At 43.5% G+C, this 18,654-nt stretch overlaps 1 protein-coding gene across 3 annotated transcripts in view; it reads left to right on the plus strand.

Moving 5' to 3' along the window:
- The window catches only part of ZNF333 (zinc finger protein 333), a 28,676-nt gene extending 16,093 nt beyond the window's left edge, over positions 1–12,583 (plus strand). Inside the window, exons 8-12 of one of the 3 annotated variants that reach the window (XM_064280824.1) lie at positions 1,165–1,250; positions 1,839–1,965; positions 2,395–2,490; positions 3,015–3,091; positions 4,268–12,583. In XM_064280824.1, the coding sequence (XP_064136894.1) occupies positions 1,165–1,250; positions 1,839–1,965; positions 2,395–2,490; positions 3,015–3,091; positions 4,268–5,284 (1,403 nt within the window). In that variant the 3' untranslated portion in view covers positions 5,285–12,583. Of the gene's footprint in view, positions 1–1,164; positions 1,251–1,838; positions 1,966–2,394; positions 2,491–3,014; positions 3,092–4,192 lie in introns of all 3 variants that reach the window. The other 2 variants (XM_064280825.1, XM_064280826.1) reach the window with 2 other exon arrangements.
- The last annotated feature ends 6,071 nt before the right edge of the window (positions 12,584–18,654 follow it).

Consider the following 18,654-nt stretch of genomic DNA (forward strand, 5'->3'; position numbering starts at 1 on the left):
GGGAATTGATGCCCAAAGATTGTGCAGGGTTGCCTGCCAGTGCTGAGGGTACAGAAGGAGAAGGGGAAAAGGAAGATCAGTGAGGTGGGGATGTCAGCATCTTGTGTGGGGCAGGAACTTGCACTGGAAACGAAGAAGCATGGCTTGGGGTGTGGTCACCAAAGCCAAGGGAGGGTGGGCTTCAAAGAGGAGGGATTGGATGGCCAGACATATGGACTGGACTTGCTGGCATGGAGGGAGGTCTCTGGTGGTCCTAGCAAGGTGTTGGCCTTGAGGAGGTGGGAAGTGAGTGGGCAGTGAGGAGATGGACACAGAGGAACAGAACAGCAGCTGGAGGGAGAGGTGGGGTCAGAGCCTGGATGCACTCAGGTTTAAATACCAAGGGAGAGGTCTGGTCAAGAGGGAGAGGTGAGGGTAAGGAGGCAAGGACGGCCAGGGAGTTGATGGCTTGTCTGCAGTAGGAAAGAGGGAGGATCCCTGGTAAGAATGTTGGAATCGTAGCGATTTGAAGGCAGGAGGTAACGACATCACCCTCTCTCACAGAGACTCTGAGGGTGTTAGTGGTTTATCAGTCCCCTGCTGTGCTAAGTCCGTGAGTGAATACTAACCTTGCAGAGGGAGGACAGAGGAAGGGCTGAGCATCCAGGGAGGACAAACTGTCCAAGAGATGGAATCCAAGAAAGGATGTTGTGGAGCCTCAGGAGCTTCAGAGTCACCTGGTGAATTGAGACAGTGGCTCCTGGGATTTGAGATGGAGGGAGTATATGTGTGTGTGTGTGTGCATGTGTGTGTTTGTGTGTGGGGTGGGGGTGGTTCCTCATATGTAAATATCATACTGGCTCTGGACGAGGCAGAGTGCTGTGGTCCCCCGACAAATGTGTGTGTGCATGTGTATGGTGTGTGTGTGTGCGTGCCTGTGTGTAGGCACGTGAACACGTCCATGTGTATACATGCATGTGTCTGTGTACGTTCACATTGTTTGTGTGCTGTGTTTGTGCATGTGTGTTTCTGCGTTTTTGTGTGTGTACATGCATGTTCCTATGTGTGGCTGTGTGTGTGTGTGTATATATGTGGTCACTTACAGGGCAGGGTAGCTTCTAGGCCTGCATGTATGTACATTGGGCCAGGCAAGGGCTCTCATGGCTCCTCTCTCTTCTCCTCTAGCACTACCTGCTCAGGACCCAGACTGGCTGCAGCAGGAGAGCGCAGAAGAAGTGATGGCTCCTGGGTTGCTGCATACCTGTTCACAGGTAAGTAAGAAATATTTCTTACGCCAAAAGGATTTTGTTTTGCCCAGGGCTGATCTCCAGGCTTCCAGGTGCTGGACCTCTTGTAGTAGGTGTGGGGCAGCCCAGGCAATGATCTCACTCCCTCATTTAGACCCTCCCCAGGCTGTCAAGAAATGCATGCTGCTGAGTGTTGGGAGGGGAAATAAAGCAGCATTGTGAGCTGTCTGTTTCAAAGTTTGCATGGTCTCGCTGAGCAAACACTTCAATCACTTCGCAGATATTTCTCCTGCCTTAGCATGCTCAGCTCTGCTGGATCGTAATGCTGGAGGGGAACACAGCTGCAAGGGCTTTCTGGCTAGTTGTAGGCAGAGAAATTCTTTCATGAAGCAGAGGTCTTTTGAAGCCATAGCTCTTGATGTTATCACTCAGGGAGTGCAAAATAGAGAAGAGCTCTGGTTCTGAGGTTGAACTGAGGAGTAGGTTCTGGGAGACCTCAGAACCCAGTCTGAAAATCCTCTGCACTATGTCTCACTTCCCCAGACCATTATCCTCCTGTGACCCTTGGTGGTGGTGGTCCCTGACTGCGCTGGGGTGGGTGCGATGTTTTAGGAACCAGTAACCTTCGAGGACGTGGCCGTGGTGTTTACCCAAGAAGAGTGGGTGTTTCTCGACTCTGCCCAGAGAAACCTCTACAGAGAAGTGATGTTGGAGAACTTCAGAAACCTGGCCACAGTGGGTAAGGCTGGCCTTGTCAGTTTATCTGCACACCCATGGGTTCTTGGAACTGAGCTGATTTAGGAAATAGGTGAAGAGACAGATAAGTCTTGCCCTCATGGAGGTTACAGGCTTGTGGCATCCCCATGGCAATGAAGATCTATCTGTTGCTGTCTGTTTCTCCATCAGTTAGATGCTTCCTGGCTTCTCAAGTGTGTCCCTGAGGTTGGCCCTGGGTGTCTGGGACTGGAGAGCCCCAATATCCTCTGGGACCCAGTGAGGAATCTTGTATTTTGGCTCCTTAGTGAAAGAGCTTTACTGTGTTCATCTGAATTCAGACATATTCATTTTGCTGCTCTCATCCTCAGAACTCCTAGAAACTTCAGAATGTTGGCCCTAGTTTTATAGAAGGGCACAGATCTCCCACACTGGTGTCTTTTCCCTTGAGCAGGATATCAACTCTGCAAACCTAATATGTTTTCCCACTGGGGGCAAAGAGGAGAACTGTGGACCACTGAGAGAGGATTCTTCTGGGGAATATGTCCAGGTGAGCACCAGGCTGGTGAGAATCACTGTAGAGAGATGCCCTGGTTGGTAGGGGGAACATGTGGAAGTTGTCAATACAAGGAAACATTTTAATGTCCTTAACTGAGAAAGCTGGGCTGTTCGGTGTGAGCTGCCTTAGAAAATTCTGCTTTTCCCTTTCACTAATGCTTTACTCTGGTTTCATAGAAAGAACTGTCTTACTCTTTACATTTAATATTTCCATGTGTATGTTTTATCTACTTTCTCTCCACCGTATATTCTTGCTAATCCTTCTCTCAATATCAGTTCCAATCTTTGTAAAGTCCTTTCTTAGTAGATTATCCACTGTTTTCATCTCTTGTTCCTATGGTAGCCAAGCGCCTTAAAATTTTTCTTTACTCTTTGATGCATTGCAGTTTCTTCCCATATTTAGGGTGAGTATTTGAAAAAAAATTCACAGATGCCTTGCTTACTTTTTGGTCACCTTCATTCCACAGTTCCCTTCTCTGTGCACTTAATTTCCACCCCCCCTCCAATTTATTTCAGAACCTCAGCTTCAACTCCAAGAGTCAGTTTCTAACCAAGATATTTTTGGGGAGATCCCATCTTTTGGCGTAAGAAGGGTAAGTTAAGGTTCACAAGGGTTATTGTTGCACCTCTATCGTAGGAAAAGTCTGGGGCTACTGTCAGTTAGAAAAGCAGCACAAGAACTAAGAGAGAGACTTAAGGCAAGTGGTGCTTACCCAAGAGAACATAGCTTCTTGGGAGAGCATCTGTGAATGTGCGGTAAGTTTGGAGATTTTGGGATTGATAAAGGAAGAGACAGAGCTGTGTGAGGCAGTGGCACAGAAGCTTCTTATTGGGTGGCATTTGGATAGGATTTCATGAGAGGGGCAGTCCCTCACAGCAAGAAACTTTCCAGAGACTGTGGTGTGGGGATACCACCCAGATCACCCAGAGGGGAAGAGAGCAAGGGAACTCCTGGTGGAGAGGGGACTTAAGTGTCTAGGTGATGTCACTCAGCAGCAAGGTGAAGAATGTCTGGGTCAGAGAGCCCTGACGGGCAGCAGCAGTTTGGGGTCTTTTATAACTACAGAGTTTGTGTGATCTATGATTAGCAAATGTTGGGTGCAGTTTCTCAGGATATGTCAAGGAGGTAAGGAGCCCTGGTGGCACAGTGGTTAAGTGTTCGGTTATTAACAGAAAGGCCGGTGGTTCTAACCCATCTGCTGCTCTGTGGGAGAAGGATGCGGCAGTATACTTCCATAAAGATTTACAGCCTTGGAAACACTGTGGGGCAGTTCTGCTGTGTCCCATAGGGTTGCTATGAGTTGAAATCGATTCAATGGCAATTTTTTTCTTCGTCAAATAGGTAGTTTCTAGATGGCTAAAATTATGATTATTTGGACTATATTTAAGGCAACTAGATGTGTGAGAATTTGAGTTTAGTGCCACTGGATTTGGGGGAAATGGTCCTAGCCTGTTGTGAAGAAAAACATGAGTACTATTTTAGACTAATACACAGGGACCATCTCTGGCCAATTTGTATAGCAGAGTATCATTAATTCAGGAAAACTCTAAACATAAACTAGATCAAGACTTGTGTATTCACAAAGTTCTTACAAGTAACCATTTTCATAAATGTTTCTCATACACAAAATTCACATGGGGAGGAATATGAATGTAATAAAGCCTTTGGTCTTCACATTTTCCTTAATTGACAGGAGCAGCTTGGAGGAAAACTCTATAAATGTAATGAATTTGAGAAACCCTTTAACAGCATTTAACTACTTTTTCAGTACCAGAGAATTCATACTGGCAAGGACCCCTATGAATGTAAAGAAAGTGGACAGTCATTCTTCCAGAGCTGCCACCTGATCGTGCCTGAGAAAATTTGTAGTGGAGATAAAACCTATGCATGCACCAAATGTGAAAAATCATTCAGATACAGCTCTGACCTTACTAGGCATGAAAAAACTCATACTTCAGAGAAGTTCTTTGAATGTCAAGAGTGTAGGAAAGCCTTTAAGTATTCCTCAAATCTTCGGCGACACATGAGAATTCATACTGGAGAGAAGCCCTTTGAATGCAGTCAGTGTGGGAAAACTTTCACAAGGAACTTTAACCTGATTTTGCACCAGAGAAACCATACAGGAGAGAAACCCTATGAATGTAAGGATTGTGGGAAAGCTTTTAATCAGCCATCATCTCTTAGGAGTCATGTGAGAACTCACACTGGAGAGAAACCCTTTGACTGTAGTCAGTGTGGGAAAGCCTTCAGGGAGCACTCATCGCTGAAGACACATATGCGGACACACACTAGAGAGAAGCCTTATGAATGCAACCAGTGTGGGAAACCCTTCCGGACAAGCACTCACCTCAATGTGCACAAGAGGATACACACTGGGGAGAAACTTTATGAGTGTGGTACTTGTGGTCAGGTCTTGAGTCGTCTCTCAACTCTTAAGAGTCACATGCGCACTCACACCGGAGAGAAGCCCTATGCATGTCAAGAATGTGGGCGAGCCTTTAGTGAGCCCTCATCCCTTAGGAAACATGCAAGAACTCACACCGGCAAGAAGCCCTACATGTGTCAGGAATGTGGGCGGGCCTTTGGCCAGTCTTCACACCTTATTGTACATGTGAGAACCCATACTGCAGGGAAACCATATGCGTGTAATCAGTGTGAGAAAGCCTTCCGGCACAGCTCTTCACTTACCGTGCACAAAAGGATTCACGGTGGGAGAGAAGATGTGAGGAATATTGGCTTGCCTTTATCAGTGTCTCATCCGTATGGTGGGCCCTTTGCTAGTTAAGTTCCAATTTTTTAAAAATATAAATATTTGGGGCAATAAATTTCCCTCTTAGTACTCTTTTAACATCAGATGTTTTGATATATTTTTTATTTTGGTTTAATTCTAAATGTTATCTTAATTTCCATGATCATTTATTCTTTGACTCATGAAGTATTTGGAATTAGAGTTTTAAATAACAATATATGGATTTATTTTTATTGAGGCATAATTAATTTACAGCAAAATGCAAAACCTTGAATGTACAGTTGTATGAGCCTGTCAGATGTAAACATACGTATATGTAACCAACACCCCACTCAAGATATAGAACATTTCTGTGATTCTGGAAAGTTCCCTGCATGCGTATGGATGTTTTTTAGCTGCCTTTTTGTTACTGGTTTCTAATTACACTGTGAACAGAGTATGTGGTCTTTATGCTGTTGAATCTTAGATATTTGTTGAATTTCTTTTTTACTCTACAGTGGCACATACTGCTGGTTGTCTCCCCAGGTTGCCCCTTATTCTTTACAAAGGTACCTGGGTTTTTTGCTCAGGTTGGTAACGTGCACCGTTATAAAACCTTCACCTCCCAGCCCTTCTTGCAGCCAGGAGAGGCCGTGCGTCCCCCAGTGCTGGTCAGTATGACTATGAGAAGTCACTGGCTGTGGCTCCTCGGAGTGCTGTACCAAAGGAGTGGTTTCATTTAGCTTGATCCTGCATGTCTTACATTTTGTAACAACACACACAATGTTCAGAGCTAGAGGAGCCATCTTGTGACCATGAACGTGAAAGCCACAGGCTAAGGACAGAGTGGCCAGAAGACACAATGATTCTGGTTCCCTAGGGGGTATTTTTGTGTGGCTGCACCAGTCCTGGGCTGTTCATTTCTGATTGTCTTGTTAACATGGGAAAAAAAACAAAACACTTCTTACTGGGAGAACACACCATTTTTTGGGGTGGTAGTTGGTGGCAGGGGCAGAGGTGTTATTAAAGCTGAATGCAGTCCCTAACTGACTCACTTAGTATATAACCCATTGCTGTCAAGTCAATTCCAACTCATAGGGGCCCTATAGGACAGGGTAGAACTGCCCTAAAGGATTTCCAAGGAGCACCTGGTGGATTTGAACTGCCGAACTTTTGCTTTGCATTCAAACTCTTAACCAGGGTTTCCACTTAGTATATCATCAGTTTTTAATAAAAGTTTCATGTGTGTTTGAAATCAATGTATGTTTTCTACAGATGTCTGGTAGATTAAGCATACTATTCATGTTTAACAGCCTACAAGTTTATAAATATTGGTCTCTGATCTATCATTTACTGAGAAAAGTATGCTAAGCTCTCCTACCATGATTATGATTTGTTGAATAATCTTCGTAATTATGCCAATTTTTAAATTTACATATTTTGAAGCAATGTAATTAAATGGATAACCATGACATTTTATACATTTCCAGCAAATTATTACTTTTATTCTTATAAAGTGACCATCTTTCTCCCTAGCAATGAATATTCAACCATTCATCATCATAATAGCAAATACTTATTTACAGCTTACTATTAATAGACAGTTGGGTTCAAAATGTGCTGTTGGCAAAGAATAGTGAACATACTGTGAACTGCCAGAGGAACTAACAAATCAGTCTTAGAAGAAACACAGCCAGAATGGTCCTTAGAAGTGAGGATGGTGAGACTTGCTTACTTTGCACATGTCATTAGGAAAGACCAATCACTAGAAAAGGACATCATGTTTGGTTAAGTAGAGGTGCAGTCAAAATGAGGGAAACCCTCCCTCAGTGAGATGGATTGACACAATAGCTACAACAGTCAACACAAACATACCAATAATCATGAAGGTAGTGCAGGACTGAGCAGTGTTTTCGATACATGAGGCCACCACGAGTTGGAGCCACTTGATGGCAACTAACAACAACTAGATAGTAGCCCCTGCCCTAAGCTTTGCATCTTTTGAGTTGTTTAGTCTGCACAATGGCACCTTGAGGTTGTCACTCTTATTATTCTCAATATATAGATGAATCTGAGGTGCATCAAGTTGAGGTAGGTTTCCCAAGGTCACTTAGGTAGTAAGTGGCAGTGTCAGGATTTGAAGCCAGGCTGTCTGACTGCAAGGTCCATGCTCTCTGCTTCTACTCTGCCTCACTTCAATGGGCTACTCTCCATTCTTACCTACTTGCCTAGAGTTCTTTTTTTGTTCTTGACTTTTGAAAAATTGATGTGTAACTTACACAAAACTGCATAAATCTTAGTGTACAGCTTGCTAAACTTTATGTCTGTACCCATTTAACCACCACCCAGATCAAGATATAAAATACTTCATCATTCCAGAAGGTTTCCTTTTACCCTTTCCCAGCCAATAACCCTTCTGTCACAATAGATTAGTTTTTCTGTTCATAGAAATGGAACCATATAGTATGGCCTCTTGTGTCTGTTTTTTTTTCACCCCATTTAATACAGTGTGAGATTTATCTCTTGAATCTATCAGTAGTTTATTCTTTTTTATTGCTGTCTAGTATTCCATTGTCTGAATATACCACAATTAAAAAGATCCATTCTTTTGTTTATGGTCATTTGGGTTCTTAACAGCTTTTGCTATTATGGATAAAGTTGGTGTGAGTGTTCTTGTGCAAGTCTTATTGTGGACATGTATGCTCATTTCTCTTGGGTATAAACCTAGCAGCAGAATTGCTGGGTCACTGGGTAGACATATCTTCAGCTCTAGTAGATACTGCCAAATGATTTTCCAAAGTGGTAGAAAGAAGTTATACTTCCATCATCAGTGAAAGAAGTTTCATTTGCTTCACACCCTTGTCAATGCATGGTATTGTCAGCTAATATAATTTTAACTATAATAGTGTGTAGTAGTGTTTTCTCTTGTTTTAATTTGCATTTTCCTGATCAATAATGATGGTGTGGTAGACAGTTGCATACGTGGGAAAAGTAATTCTTTCCATCCCTCTTTGTGCATCTCTTTGCAATATGGCTTTGCTGCTCCTCCTATTAAGAGGTGAGGTTTATTTCTCTGCCTCTTGAAAATGAACGTGGTATGTGACTTGCTTTGGCCAATGGAACGTTTACAAACAGGAGCTAAGCAGAAGTCATATTTGGGTTTGCCCTCTTTTAGCTGTGGTTAGGCTTTTTAATTTTTTTTAACAATATTGTGTTTTAGGTGAAGGTTTATACAGCAGTTTAGGTTCTCATTCAACAATTTCTACACAGATTGTTCAGTGACATTGGTTACATCCTTCACAATGCGTGAACATTCTCATTATGTGGTTATATTCTGCAGAGCAAAGTGTGAAGAAGTCTGGGGTAGCTTCCTCAAGGATGAGAGGCCATATGGAGGGAGGTACTCCTTTGATATCCAGCACCAACCACCAGACACATAACTGAGGCCATCTTAGACCATCTAGCCCAAGGCAAGCCACCAGATGGCTGAAGCAGCATGAGTGACCTCATGTGAGACAACCAGAAGAACCATCCAGCTGAGTTGAGCCGAAATTGCTTATTCACAGAATTATAAGCACATATAGCAACTGTTTTAATCCACTAAGTTTTGGGGTGGTTTTTTAAAATGTAATATTAAATAACTAACATGCAAGTTAGTATCAGAAATAGGATGCTACTATAACAAAAACTTAAAATGGGGCATTGACATTTGGAACTGGGAAGCAAGAAAGAGGCTGTAAAAGGGATGAGGAAACTGTGGCTGGAAGAGCAGTACAGAAAGTGCTAGTTAGGGTTCAGTAAAGGGCTTCCAGGTCATGTGGTGGTAGAGCCATTTCAAAAATATTGTCTGTGGTAGCTTGGAAGTTGGAACGTGAACTTAATGAACTTGTGGGTCTGGCTAAGGAAGAAGACTCTGCAGTCACTGGCCCTACCCACTAATCCTTCTTGTGAGCATCTGGTGGAGGCCCATGGAGAAGTGCCTGTAAGTGGGTGAGAACTCCCCTTGTGTCTGAGGCTCCTGGAAGTTCTCTGCCCTCACACCAGCCCAGAATGATCTTTGCTGTAGGTGAGCCAACACTCACATCTATCTCTCATTCCCTAGAATTCAAGCTAGATGGCTGTCTGCAACCTCAGCTCTCTGGATGGGTTCAAGAAAACTTAGTTTTGTTAATTATCTAGTTTTTTCTTGTTCCTAGGGTGACAGCAATGCCTAGCAGCTTTCTGCATCCAAGGCGGAAGCAAGAAGTTTGGCAACAGGGTTCTTCCTAAATCCTGCTTCCTAACTGCACTGCTTTTTGTAATTGTTTATTGGACTTTCTCCTCCTCTTTTAAATTCCCTGAGGCCAGAGACCAAACTGTACTTGTTTAGTGTGGCTTACTTTAGGCCTGGCACTGTGCTGAGCAGAAAATAAGCTTTTGACATGCTTGTTAAATGAACACACGAATTGGTATTGGGGCAAGTGCTCCCAAGTGGAGTGCGCACGGTCTCAGTGTCATTGGGCTGCAGGTGTTCTGCCTGACCCGGTCTGTGGACTGCTTTTTACCTACATGGGGTTGAAGCTACTGCCTCTGAGATTCATCACCATCCAGCAGTCTTTACTCAGAGTGAAGAGAGCACAGTGCCTGCCATTCAGGAGGAGTTTAATAATAGAAAGTTGATATTCTTAAGCATCTGGGTCAGCCTCAGGATGTGTTCTTGGCCCTGGGGCAGGATGAAAGAGATGTGTGTGGATCAAAGGTTACCTTAGACTGATTCACCTGTGAAACCTTCAAAGGGTACTTCTGGACTATGAATTGGGGGTAAGCTGGGCATACTGGCAGGATGGGCCAATGTAAACTCTGGGTAGTAGGATTCAGGTAATACCTGAGCTCTTTGTACTATTTCATTTTTTCCCCAATAAGTATAAAACTTTGCTGATCAGAAAAGCCATTGGTTGGTCCATGTTATTAGATCAGCTGAAGCCACTGGGTCAAATGCAGCCTGAACCCTGGTTGCTGATTCCTTGAAATGGATGGCAGCACAGGAGTCTGGAGGTGAGAGGGCTGCAGACACAAAGGTGTTTATCACAGGAGTTTCACACCAGCTTTATGCAGTGCCAGGCTGGGGGGACAAGCCCTGGATTTGCAGTCCTGTGTCTCCCACAAGGGGGCATCTCAGGAACAGACCATACCCTTCACTGGAGGAGAGGTGGGCCTAAGGGCCAGTCTGCCCAAGCTTTGCCAACTGGTCTCAGAGCCCTTTGGTCACCTGACTACTTCAAATTTACGTTTTGGTCCTTCCACTCTGATCCTATTGTCCTGATTCCCCAAAACAGCAGATGCTGGACTACAGGTTCAGAGACTTTAAGAGTCCCAATCTGTGTTTACCAAAGTCCTGCTCTCTGGACCCCTGAGTCCCAATGCACAGATGTCAATGTAGGGAAAATCCCAATCCCTGCCAATTTCCTAACCATCCTGAGGCCTTAGGATGTCTGGAACTGCAGGTTTCTGGTTCTAGGTCCACACCCCAGGATTTCCAGCTTGGAGGCTCCAGAAATACCTGACTTTTGAGTTTTGGGACTCCAGCAATTCTAGGGTTCCTCAAAAGGGGGCAGGTTGGAGCTGTGTTGTCCCCATGACAGCCAGACCCAGCAAGTGGGAGTTGGGTGCCGCTCCTTTGCTCTCTGGTTGCCTGTTTGATATCCTGTCAGGGTGGGGAGTTTCCACATTGTGGAGGTTGGATTCCAACTTCAGAGCCTTGTTCCTGGCACAGAGCAGCCTGTGGCTTGTGCTGACCTTGTCCAGTTTACGTCTTCTCATACCTGTGCTTCCTACAGATCCTAGATCACCAAACAGCCTTCTGCTGACTAAATATCCCTTGGGGGTTTCTATTTCCCTCAGGATAAAATTCAAATTCCTTAGCCTGGCGATTAAGAATCTTACTCAGGTGACTCCAGTTACCTATCTGGAAGAAAATGCGCCTTTGATTTTCTCCGCCTTTTTCTTCTCCCTCCCAAGTATCTAGTGCCTTTTCATCCCTCGGGTTTCATCTTACAAATAATGGTGCAGACCTCATATTTGGTGATGATCTTCCTTGTGCGGCCATGTACAGAGCTAGGCTGTCTATACCTGTTATTTTTATTTTTTTCTGTTTCACTTTGCATTCACTCTGGTTATACTAATTGTTATGGATGAAATTGTGTTCCCCAAAGTGCGTGTTAGAATCCGAATCCCTATACCTGTGGATGTAAGTGCATTTGGCAATAGGGTTTTCTTTGTTATGTTAATGAGATATGTCAGTGTAAAGTGTTTCCTAAACCTAATCACTAAAAAAAAATCACTACTGAGTGATAAAAAGAGCAGACTAGACACAGAAGCAAGTACAAACGGCAAGATAGACGCCACGTGAAGATCGCCAAGGAACTGAGGAAAGCTGGGGCTACAGAAGATGAAAGAGATAAGCATCAAAGAGAGACAGAGAGCCTTCCCCTATAGTACTAAAAAAAACAAAACCAAACCCACTGCCGTGGAGTCGAGATACCCTGAATTTGGACTTCTAGCCTCCTAAACTGTGAGAAAATAAATATCTGTTTTTTAAAGCCACCCACCTGTGGCATTTTTGTTACAGCAGAACTAGGTAACTAAGACATTGATTAAATGAGAGTATTTCAGTGAAAAGAGCCAGTAAAGGGCCCAGAATCTGATTCTTGGCTCTGCTAGTTACGAGTTTTGGGATATCAGGCAAATTCTCTCATTGAACAACCAGTAGATTACTGCTCATCTTAAACAGCTGTAGCCGTCCTTTAGTGAGCTAGTCACGAGACTTCCTTTTGTAGGCACGATTGCATCCTTTGCTCCCTTATCAATAGGAAACTTGAACCACCACCCAGTAGGTTTGCTGCAGAGTCACTGTTCATGCCAAGAATAAAAAGCAGAACTGTCTGATGATAAAACAAGAGGAAGAAAGCAGTCAAGGTAGATGTTGCCCACACGTTATCTAGGAAACCCACACATATGAATTTTCTCATGGTTTATTTGAACAGAAAATATTTTTTACTTAAAATCCAAGACAGAAGGTCCTCCACTGCTGAGCTTGATTGCCTCTGCACCGTGAGAAGCAGCTCTTTAACATTTCTCCTGATGGGTAGGATTATAACCACATGTATGGTCAATTTAAAACCATTTAGGGATGTTTAAGAATGAGACAACAAATAAATGTTGAAAGAAGTCAGAGTAGTGGTTACCTTGGGAGGTCAAGTCAACTCTGACTCATGGAGACCCACGAACAGAGTAGAAATGATCCATAGGATTTTCTTGGCTATAATCTTTAAGATTACAAAAGTCTCTAATTTTAGATTCTGATCCAAGTTAAAGGTGATTTTACTCTTGGATCAGAATTTAGGATACAGGTTTTGGAGCTAGCCTATCTGGGTTTGAATCCTGTTCTATAACTTAAAAGCTATGTGTCCTTGGGCAAGTTACTGAGCTTTTATGTGCCTTAGTTTAGGAGGAACTGCATAGTTAGTTAGCCACACTGTCACCCTGCATTCAGCCCTTTCTTCTTACTGTGTCTCATTGGAAAAAGCACTCCCAACTGGGAGACCTCAGGGCTCTTGCACAGGTAGCTTCAGCACCATCTATCAGCTGAATTTGAGGGGTGACAAGAGTGGGCTTTCATATTTGTCAAAATTTTTTCTTTATTGAATATCTGGCATTTTGGGTTTGGCTTAGAAAGAATGATTTCCTGCTGGGGTATGCGGGGGGGGGGGGGTCCTTGAGGCAGGAGGATTGTGAGAAAAGTCCAACACTCAGGTGTTAGTTGGTATGTCTGACCAGGAGTGGGAGATGAAGCTGGGAAAAGAATTCAGAGACTCATCAATCATTTATTATAAATTACCCCAAGACTTAGAAGCTTAAAGCTTATTAAATCTGGCCCCTCCCACAACTAAAAAGGAAACACAATGCCTGGTGGGCCTCTTTGGATTTTGGAGGCAACATATTGTTTGGGTGTGCTACTCTGGCCTATTTATCAAGTGACTCAAAAATCTGCTAGTTTTTTTTTTTTTTTTTGTAGTTTAGATGAAGGTTTACAGAACAAATTAGCTTCTCACTAAACATTACGCATATTGTTTTATGACAATGGTTAACAACATAATGACATGTGAATACTCTCCTTTTTTGACCATTGGTTCCCTATTGCCAGTTTTCCTGTCCCCTCCTGCCTTCTAGTCCTGGCCCCTGGGATGATGTGCCCCTTTCATCTTGTTTTGTTTTATGGGCCTGTCTAATTTTTGTCTAAAGTGTGAACCTCAGGAGTGACTTCATTACTGAGCTAAAAGGTGTCTGAGCCATACTCTTGGGGTTTCTCTAGTCTCTGTCAGGCCAGTAAGTCTGGTCTTTTTTTGTGTGTTAGAATTTTGTTCTACATTTTTCTCCAGCTCTGCTTGGGACCTTCTATTGTGATCCCTGTCAGAGTAGTCAGTGGTGGTAGCTGGGCACCATCTAGTTGTACTGGACTCTGGTGGAGGCCATGGTAGTTGGGGTCCATTAGTTCTTTGGGATAACCTTTCCCTTGTGTCTTTTCTTCATTCTCCCTTGCTCCCAAATGGGTGAGACCAGTGGAGTCTCTTAGATGGTCGCTCATAGCCTTTTAAGGCTCCAGATGCCACTCACCAAAGTAGACTATAGAACATTTTCTTTATAAACTATGTTATGCCAGTTGAGCTAGGTGCCCCCAAGACCATGGTTCCCACAGCCCTCAGCCCAGGAATTTGTCCTTCAGGGAGTTTGGATGTGCCTATGGAGCTTCCATGACCTTACCTTGTAAAAGTTGTGCTGGCTTCCCCAGTATTGTGTGGAGTCTTATTCTTCACCAAAGTTACTGCTTATCTATTGTCTAGAAAATCTGCTAGTTTTGAGTGGGGCCCAGGAAAACAGAAGGCTCTGCAACAGGTTCAAGCTGCTGTGCAAGCCTCTCTGCCCCTTGGACCACATGATCCAATTGATCCAATGGTGCTTGAAATGTCAGTGGCAGATAGAGATGCTGATCAGAGTCTTTGGCAGGCTACTTTTGGTGAATCACAGCACAGACCCTTAGGATTTTGCAGCAGAGTCCTGCCATTCTCTGTAGATAGCTACCCTCCTTTTAAGAAACAGCCTTTGGCTTCTTACTGGACCTTCACAGAGACCGAACACTTTAACTTTGGGACACCAAGTCATCATGCGGCCTGAGCTGCCCATTATCAACTGGGTGTTGTCTGAGACACAGAGTCATAAAGTTGGACATGCACACCAGCACTCCATCATTAAATGGAAGTGGTATATACTAGATCAGGCCCGAGCAGGATGGAGGACCTGAAGGCACAAGTAAGCTGCATGAGGAACTGGCCCAATTTCCTTTGGTCTCAACTCTTGTCACGTTACCTCCCATCTCCAGTCTGCACCTATGGCCTCATGGGGAGTTCTTATGATCAGTTGACTGAGGAAGAGAAAACTCGTGCCTGGTTTACAGATGGTTCTGTGCAATATACAAGCACCACTGAAAAGTAGACAGTGACAGCACTATAGCCCCTTTCTAGGAACTCCCTGAAGGACAGTGGTGAAGGGAAATCCTCCCAATGGGCAGAAAATCCAGATTCTGCAGGAATTGGGTGTCAAACCTGTCTTCCATGACTTCCTTCACATTGCTGACATGATAAATTTCTTGGAAAAACACATCACAGAGTTGTATATTTCCTACTTCATTGCTCAAAGAATGGCATTTCCAATTTTCCATGGGATAAGAGACACAGTTCAGAAGGGCTTTCTAATTAACCTAAAAGAAAATTTTAGAAATGGTATATAAGACTGTAGAAAGATAAGTTTTTAAAACCCCTTTGAAAAAAGGAATTATGAAATTTAAGAAATCTTTAGTTACATAATTTTCTTCCCAGCTAGATTTGTCAGGCTAAGCTCAAGAGGCCATGTCAGATTGCATTTTGCTAGATTGTGGTCTTCCTTAGAAGTCTCACCTCTCCAATGTTTCCTAAGTCTGAAGCTACAGAAGATAAGAATAATTAAGTGTGGGACAAGGTGATCAAACTGTTTCAAAATGTATGTCTTGATACCTCTGCTTCAGGGTTTGCCAAACATTGCTTTATGCATCAAAAAGTCTGTTGCCATCAAGATGATTCTGACTCATGGCAACCTCATATGTTACAGAGTAAAACTGCTCCATAAGGTTTTCTTGGCTGTATTCTTTTATGGAAGTAGATTGCCAGGCCTTTCTTCTGTGGTGCTACTGGGTGAGTTCGAACTGCCAATCTCTCAGTTAGTAGGTGAGTGCAAATAATCTGTGCCACCCAGAGACCTTTGCTTTATGTATGGAGTCATAAAAGAGGACACAGAAGATAAAATTACATTAAGCAATGTATTTGTTTGGTCCTTTGCAGCATAGATAATAGAAATAATTGGATCAGATTACTTGAATTTTAGAAGTCTTCATTGACTGCATCTGATGCCATTACTCTATTTCTCTAGATAGAAAATACTGTATCTTTCCCTCCATGTGTGTATCATCTTTGCAGGAGCATGGTGGGGTTGGGGAGGTAAATGTTTTTTCAAAAGTTTATAATATGAGGCAGATTTTGATAGTGTGACAGTGGGTAAATCAAACCTATATATGATAGGTGTGGTAGACACAAGAGTGGTCCCCTAAGATGTCCATGTTATAATCCCCAGAATGTGTGAATGGAAGGATGTGAAGACACTTTGCAGGTGTAATTAAGTTAAGCATCCTGAGGTGGGAAAATTTTCTTGGATTTTTCAAGTGACCCAATGTAATCACAAGGGTTCTTATAAAGGATATAGTGAGGCAGGAGAGCAAGAGACTGGGAAGGAGATGTGACAGTGGAAGGAAAGACATGGAGGGGCGTATTAGCGGAATGTAGAAGGAACGAGGATGGGATGTTTCAGGAAGAAGGAGTAATTAATAGTGTTAGAAGTTGATGAGAGGACATTTAGGGACATCGGGGTCATTGTAGGCCTCAGAGAGATTGGTTTTGGTGGAATGATGGGGGTAAGAGGCCATGTTTGCATGGGCTGAGGGAATGAATGGGAGGCAAGGAAATGGAGACGGAGAAAAGCCAACTCTTGACTGGTAACAGGAAGACGATATAAGGGCAAGTACTACCTACCTGTTTGTAAGATGAAAGGGAACCAAACATAAATGGGAAGAGGGGTATATATCTGTATCTATCTATGAGAGAATGAATGTATGAACCATTATATAAGGATATTGAGAAAGCAGGAAATATGGGATCCAAAGTGTCGTCTTGATGACTTGACTTTTCTCTGTGAAGTAGGTGGTGAGAACATTTGTGGAGCAAAGTGGTTGGGATAGAAGAAACACTGTTGGAACCAGTGATCGTGGCAGTTGGGTGAACAAGTTTGTGAGAGAGATGCAGAAGGATGACCTGGCAGTGTTCTGCTCTCCTTATATACTGGAAGGAAGGCTCAGAGGGGCTTAAATTTCATTGACTGAAGAGACCCTGCACAGTTCGCATAAATTCCATGAGTCTTACTTCCCTCATCTGTCAAATGGGATCATAATCACACTTATAGCAGGGAAGATGGGAGAAGAGGTGGGAAAACATAGATAAAAGAACTTTGTGAATCTAAACCAATGAAGGTTAGTTATTAGCAATCGTTGCTGTTAGTTTTTTCTTTCTGGTCTTGTAGTGGGTAGAGTGTGTTGAAAATACCACGCAGACTGAGAACGTCTCAAATTCCAGTTAACATTTCTATTTACTTCATAAATAAGTACACCATGCCTCTTTTTTTGGCCTTTTTTTTTGAGGGATGGTGCTGAGTGACTGTGAGATAGAAGTGAGTGTAGAGGAGAACCCCACTGTCATTGAGTCAATTCCAACTCATAGTGGCATTATAGTGACCCTATAAGACAGAGTAGAACTGCCCCATAGAGTTTCTGCATCACTGGGGCTCCTGGTGGCATAGTAGTTAAGAGCTAGGGCTGCTAACCAAAAGGTACACAGCTGGAATACACCAGGTGCTCCTTGGAAACTCTATGGGGCGGTTCTACTCTGTCCTGTAGGGTTGCTATAAGTTGGAATCGACTTGCAACAGCAACGAGTTTGATTTTGGTTTGGTAGAGGAAAAGTATAGACTAACGTGGCTCTGAGAATATTGAGCATCAGTGTTTCACATGACTGATTCCTGCTTACTTAGTTCACCAGAACCTCTAAAAGTAAGGATTTTCTCTTATAAATAGAGTTGAACAGTACACGGCACCATGAGCAGCATGTAGTAGGTGTTGGATAAGCGTGTTGCTGTGCAAGAGTCAGGAAGAACACAGTTCCCTAAGGAGTAAGAGCAACAGATGTTTTTTTAAACAAGCTTTCTAACTGAGACCATTGTTAATGGAGAAAAGTGCCTTCAGTGAGTCAAGAAGTAAACCAAGTATGAACCATCCTAGGGCATCACCTGCTGTAGACCCGGATGACTCAATGTGATTGGTATGTGCTGCCTGAGTGGATCAGTTAGTGAAGTGCTCTGGGGAAGAACAATGCATGGTCTTACCACGCTGGGTTAGGAGGCGTCAGGCATGACACTGCTGGACAGCATGTATATCTCAGACTCCTCTCTCAATTTCCTGATTCCTATGAACCATTTCCTGTATTGCTCCTGGACCTGCAGAGGCAAGTGCTCAGGGTCAGCTCACTTAAAGGGGTGAGACAAGAATAGTCCTTGGTAGGAGGCAGGCAGTGGTACCTGCTGACTGAGGAGGCAGTAGACCAGGAAGATAAAGATGCCCTGCAGGCTGTTGATGATGGTGAAGAGGTAGGCCATGACCTGGGCAGCTGGGCCCACCTGCAAGATACCCAAACTCCAGGTGCAGCCCAGGATGAAGAGCTGAGCCATTGCTTTAAATGTCAGCGTCCTGGGAGGGAAGAGAAAGGATTCCTGTCATGTAGTCAGAGCATCAAAATCGAGGTCACTATCATCTCCACCCTGTGGTCCCCTCTACCAACACTTCGTCTCCCCTAGAGTTGAGTTCTCAGACTGGGTTGTGATCAGCCTTAGTTTTCACTGTCAATGATTCCCCCAAAGAAAAAGCGATTTGTTTTCAGGATATTTTGAGTTGGACTCAAAGTGACACTTTATCATGTGGGTTTCAAAAGAATTGTGATGTTCCATGAAGGTCCTTATATTATTTAACTGACATTACTGTGTCCGTGATGGGCACTCGGATCTGTGCTACGGTCTGGGTATTAAACATAAAAAAGACAAGATTTCTGTTTTCATAGAGTTCTAGTCAAATGACTAATTCAACCAAACAACGGTATGCGATATTTGGGGAGGATAGTGATAGGAACCTAGAGGAAGGAGCATTGATTTTGTACAAGGGTGCCTGGAACAAATCCAAGCCTTTTGGAGGATTTGATATTGAA

This window comes from Loxodonta africana, chromosome 3 (assembly GCF_030014295.1).
Source record: "Loxodonta africana isolate mLoxAfr1 chromosome 3, mLoxAfr1.hap2, whole genome shotgun sequence".
Lineage (NCBI taxonomy): Eukaryota > Metazoa > Chordata > Mammalia > Proboscidea > Elephantidae > Loxodonta > Loxodonta africana.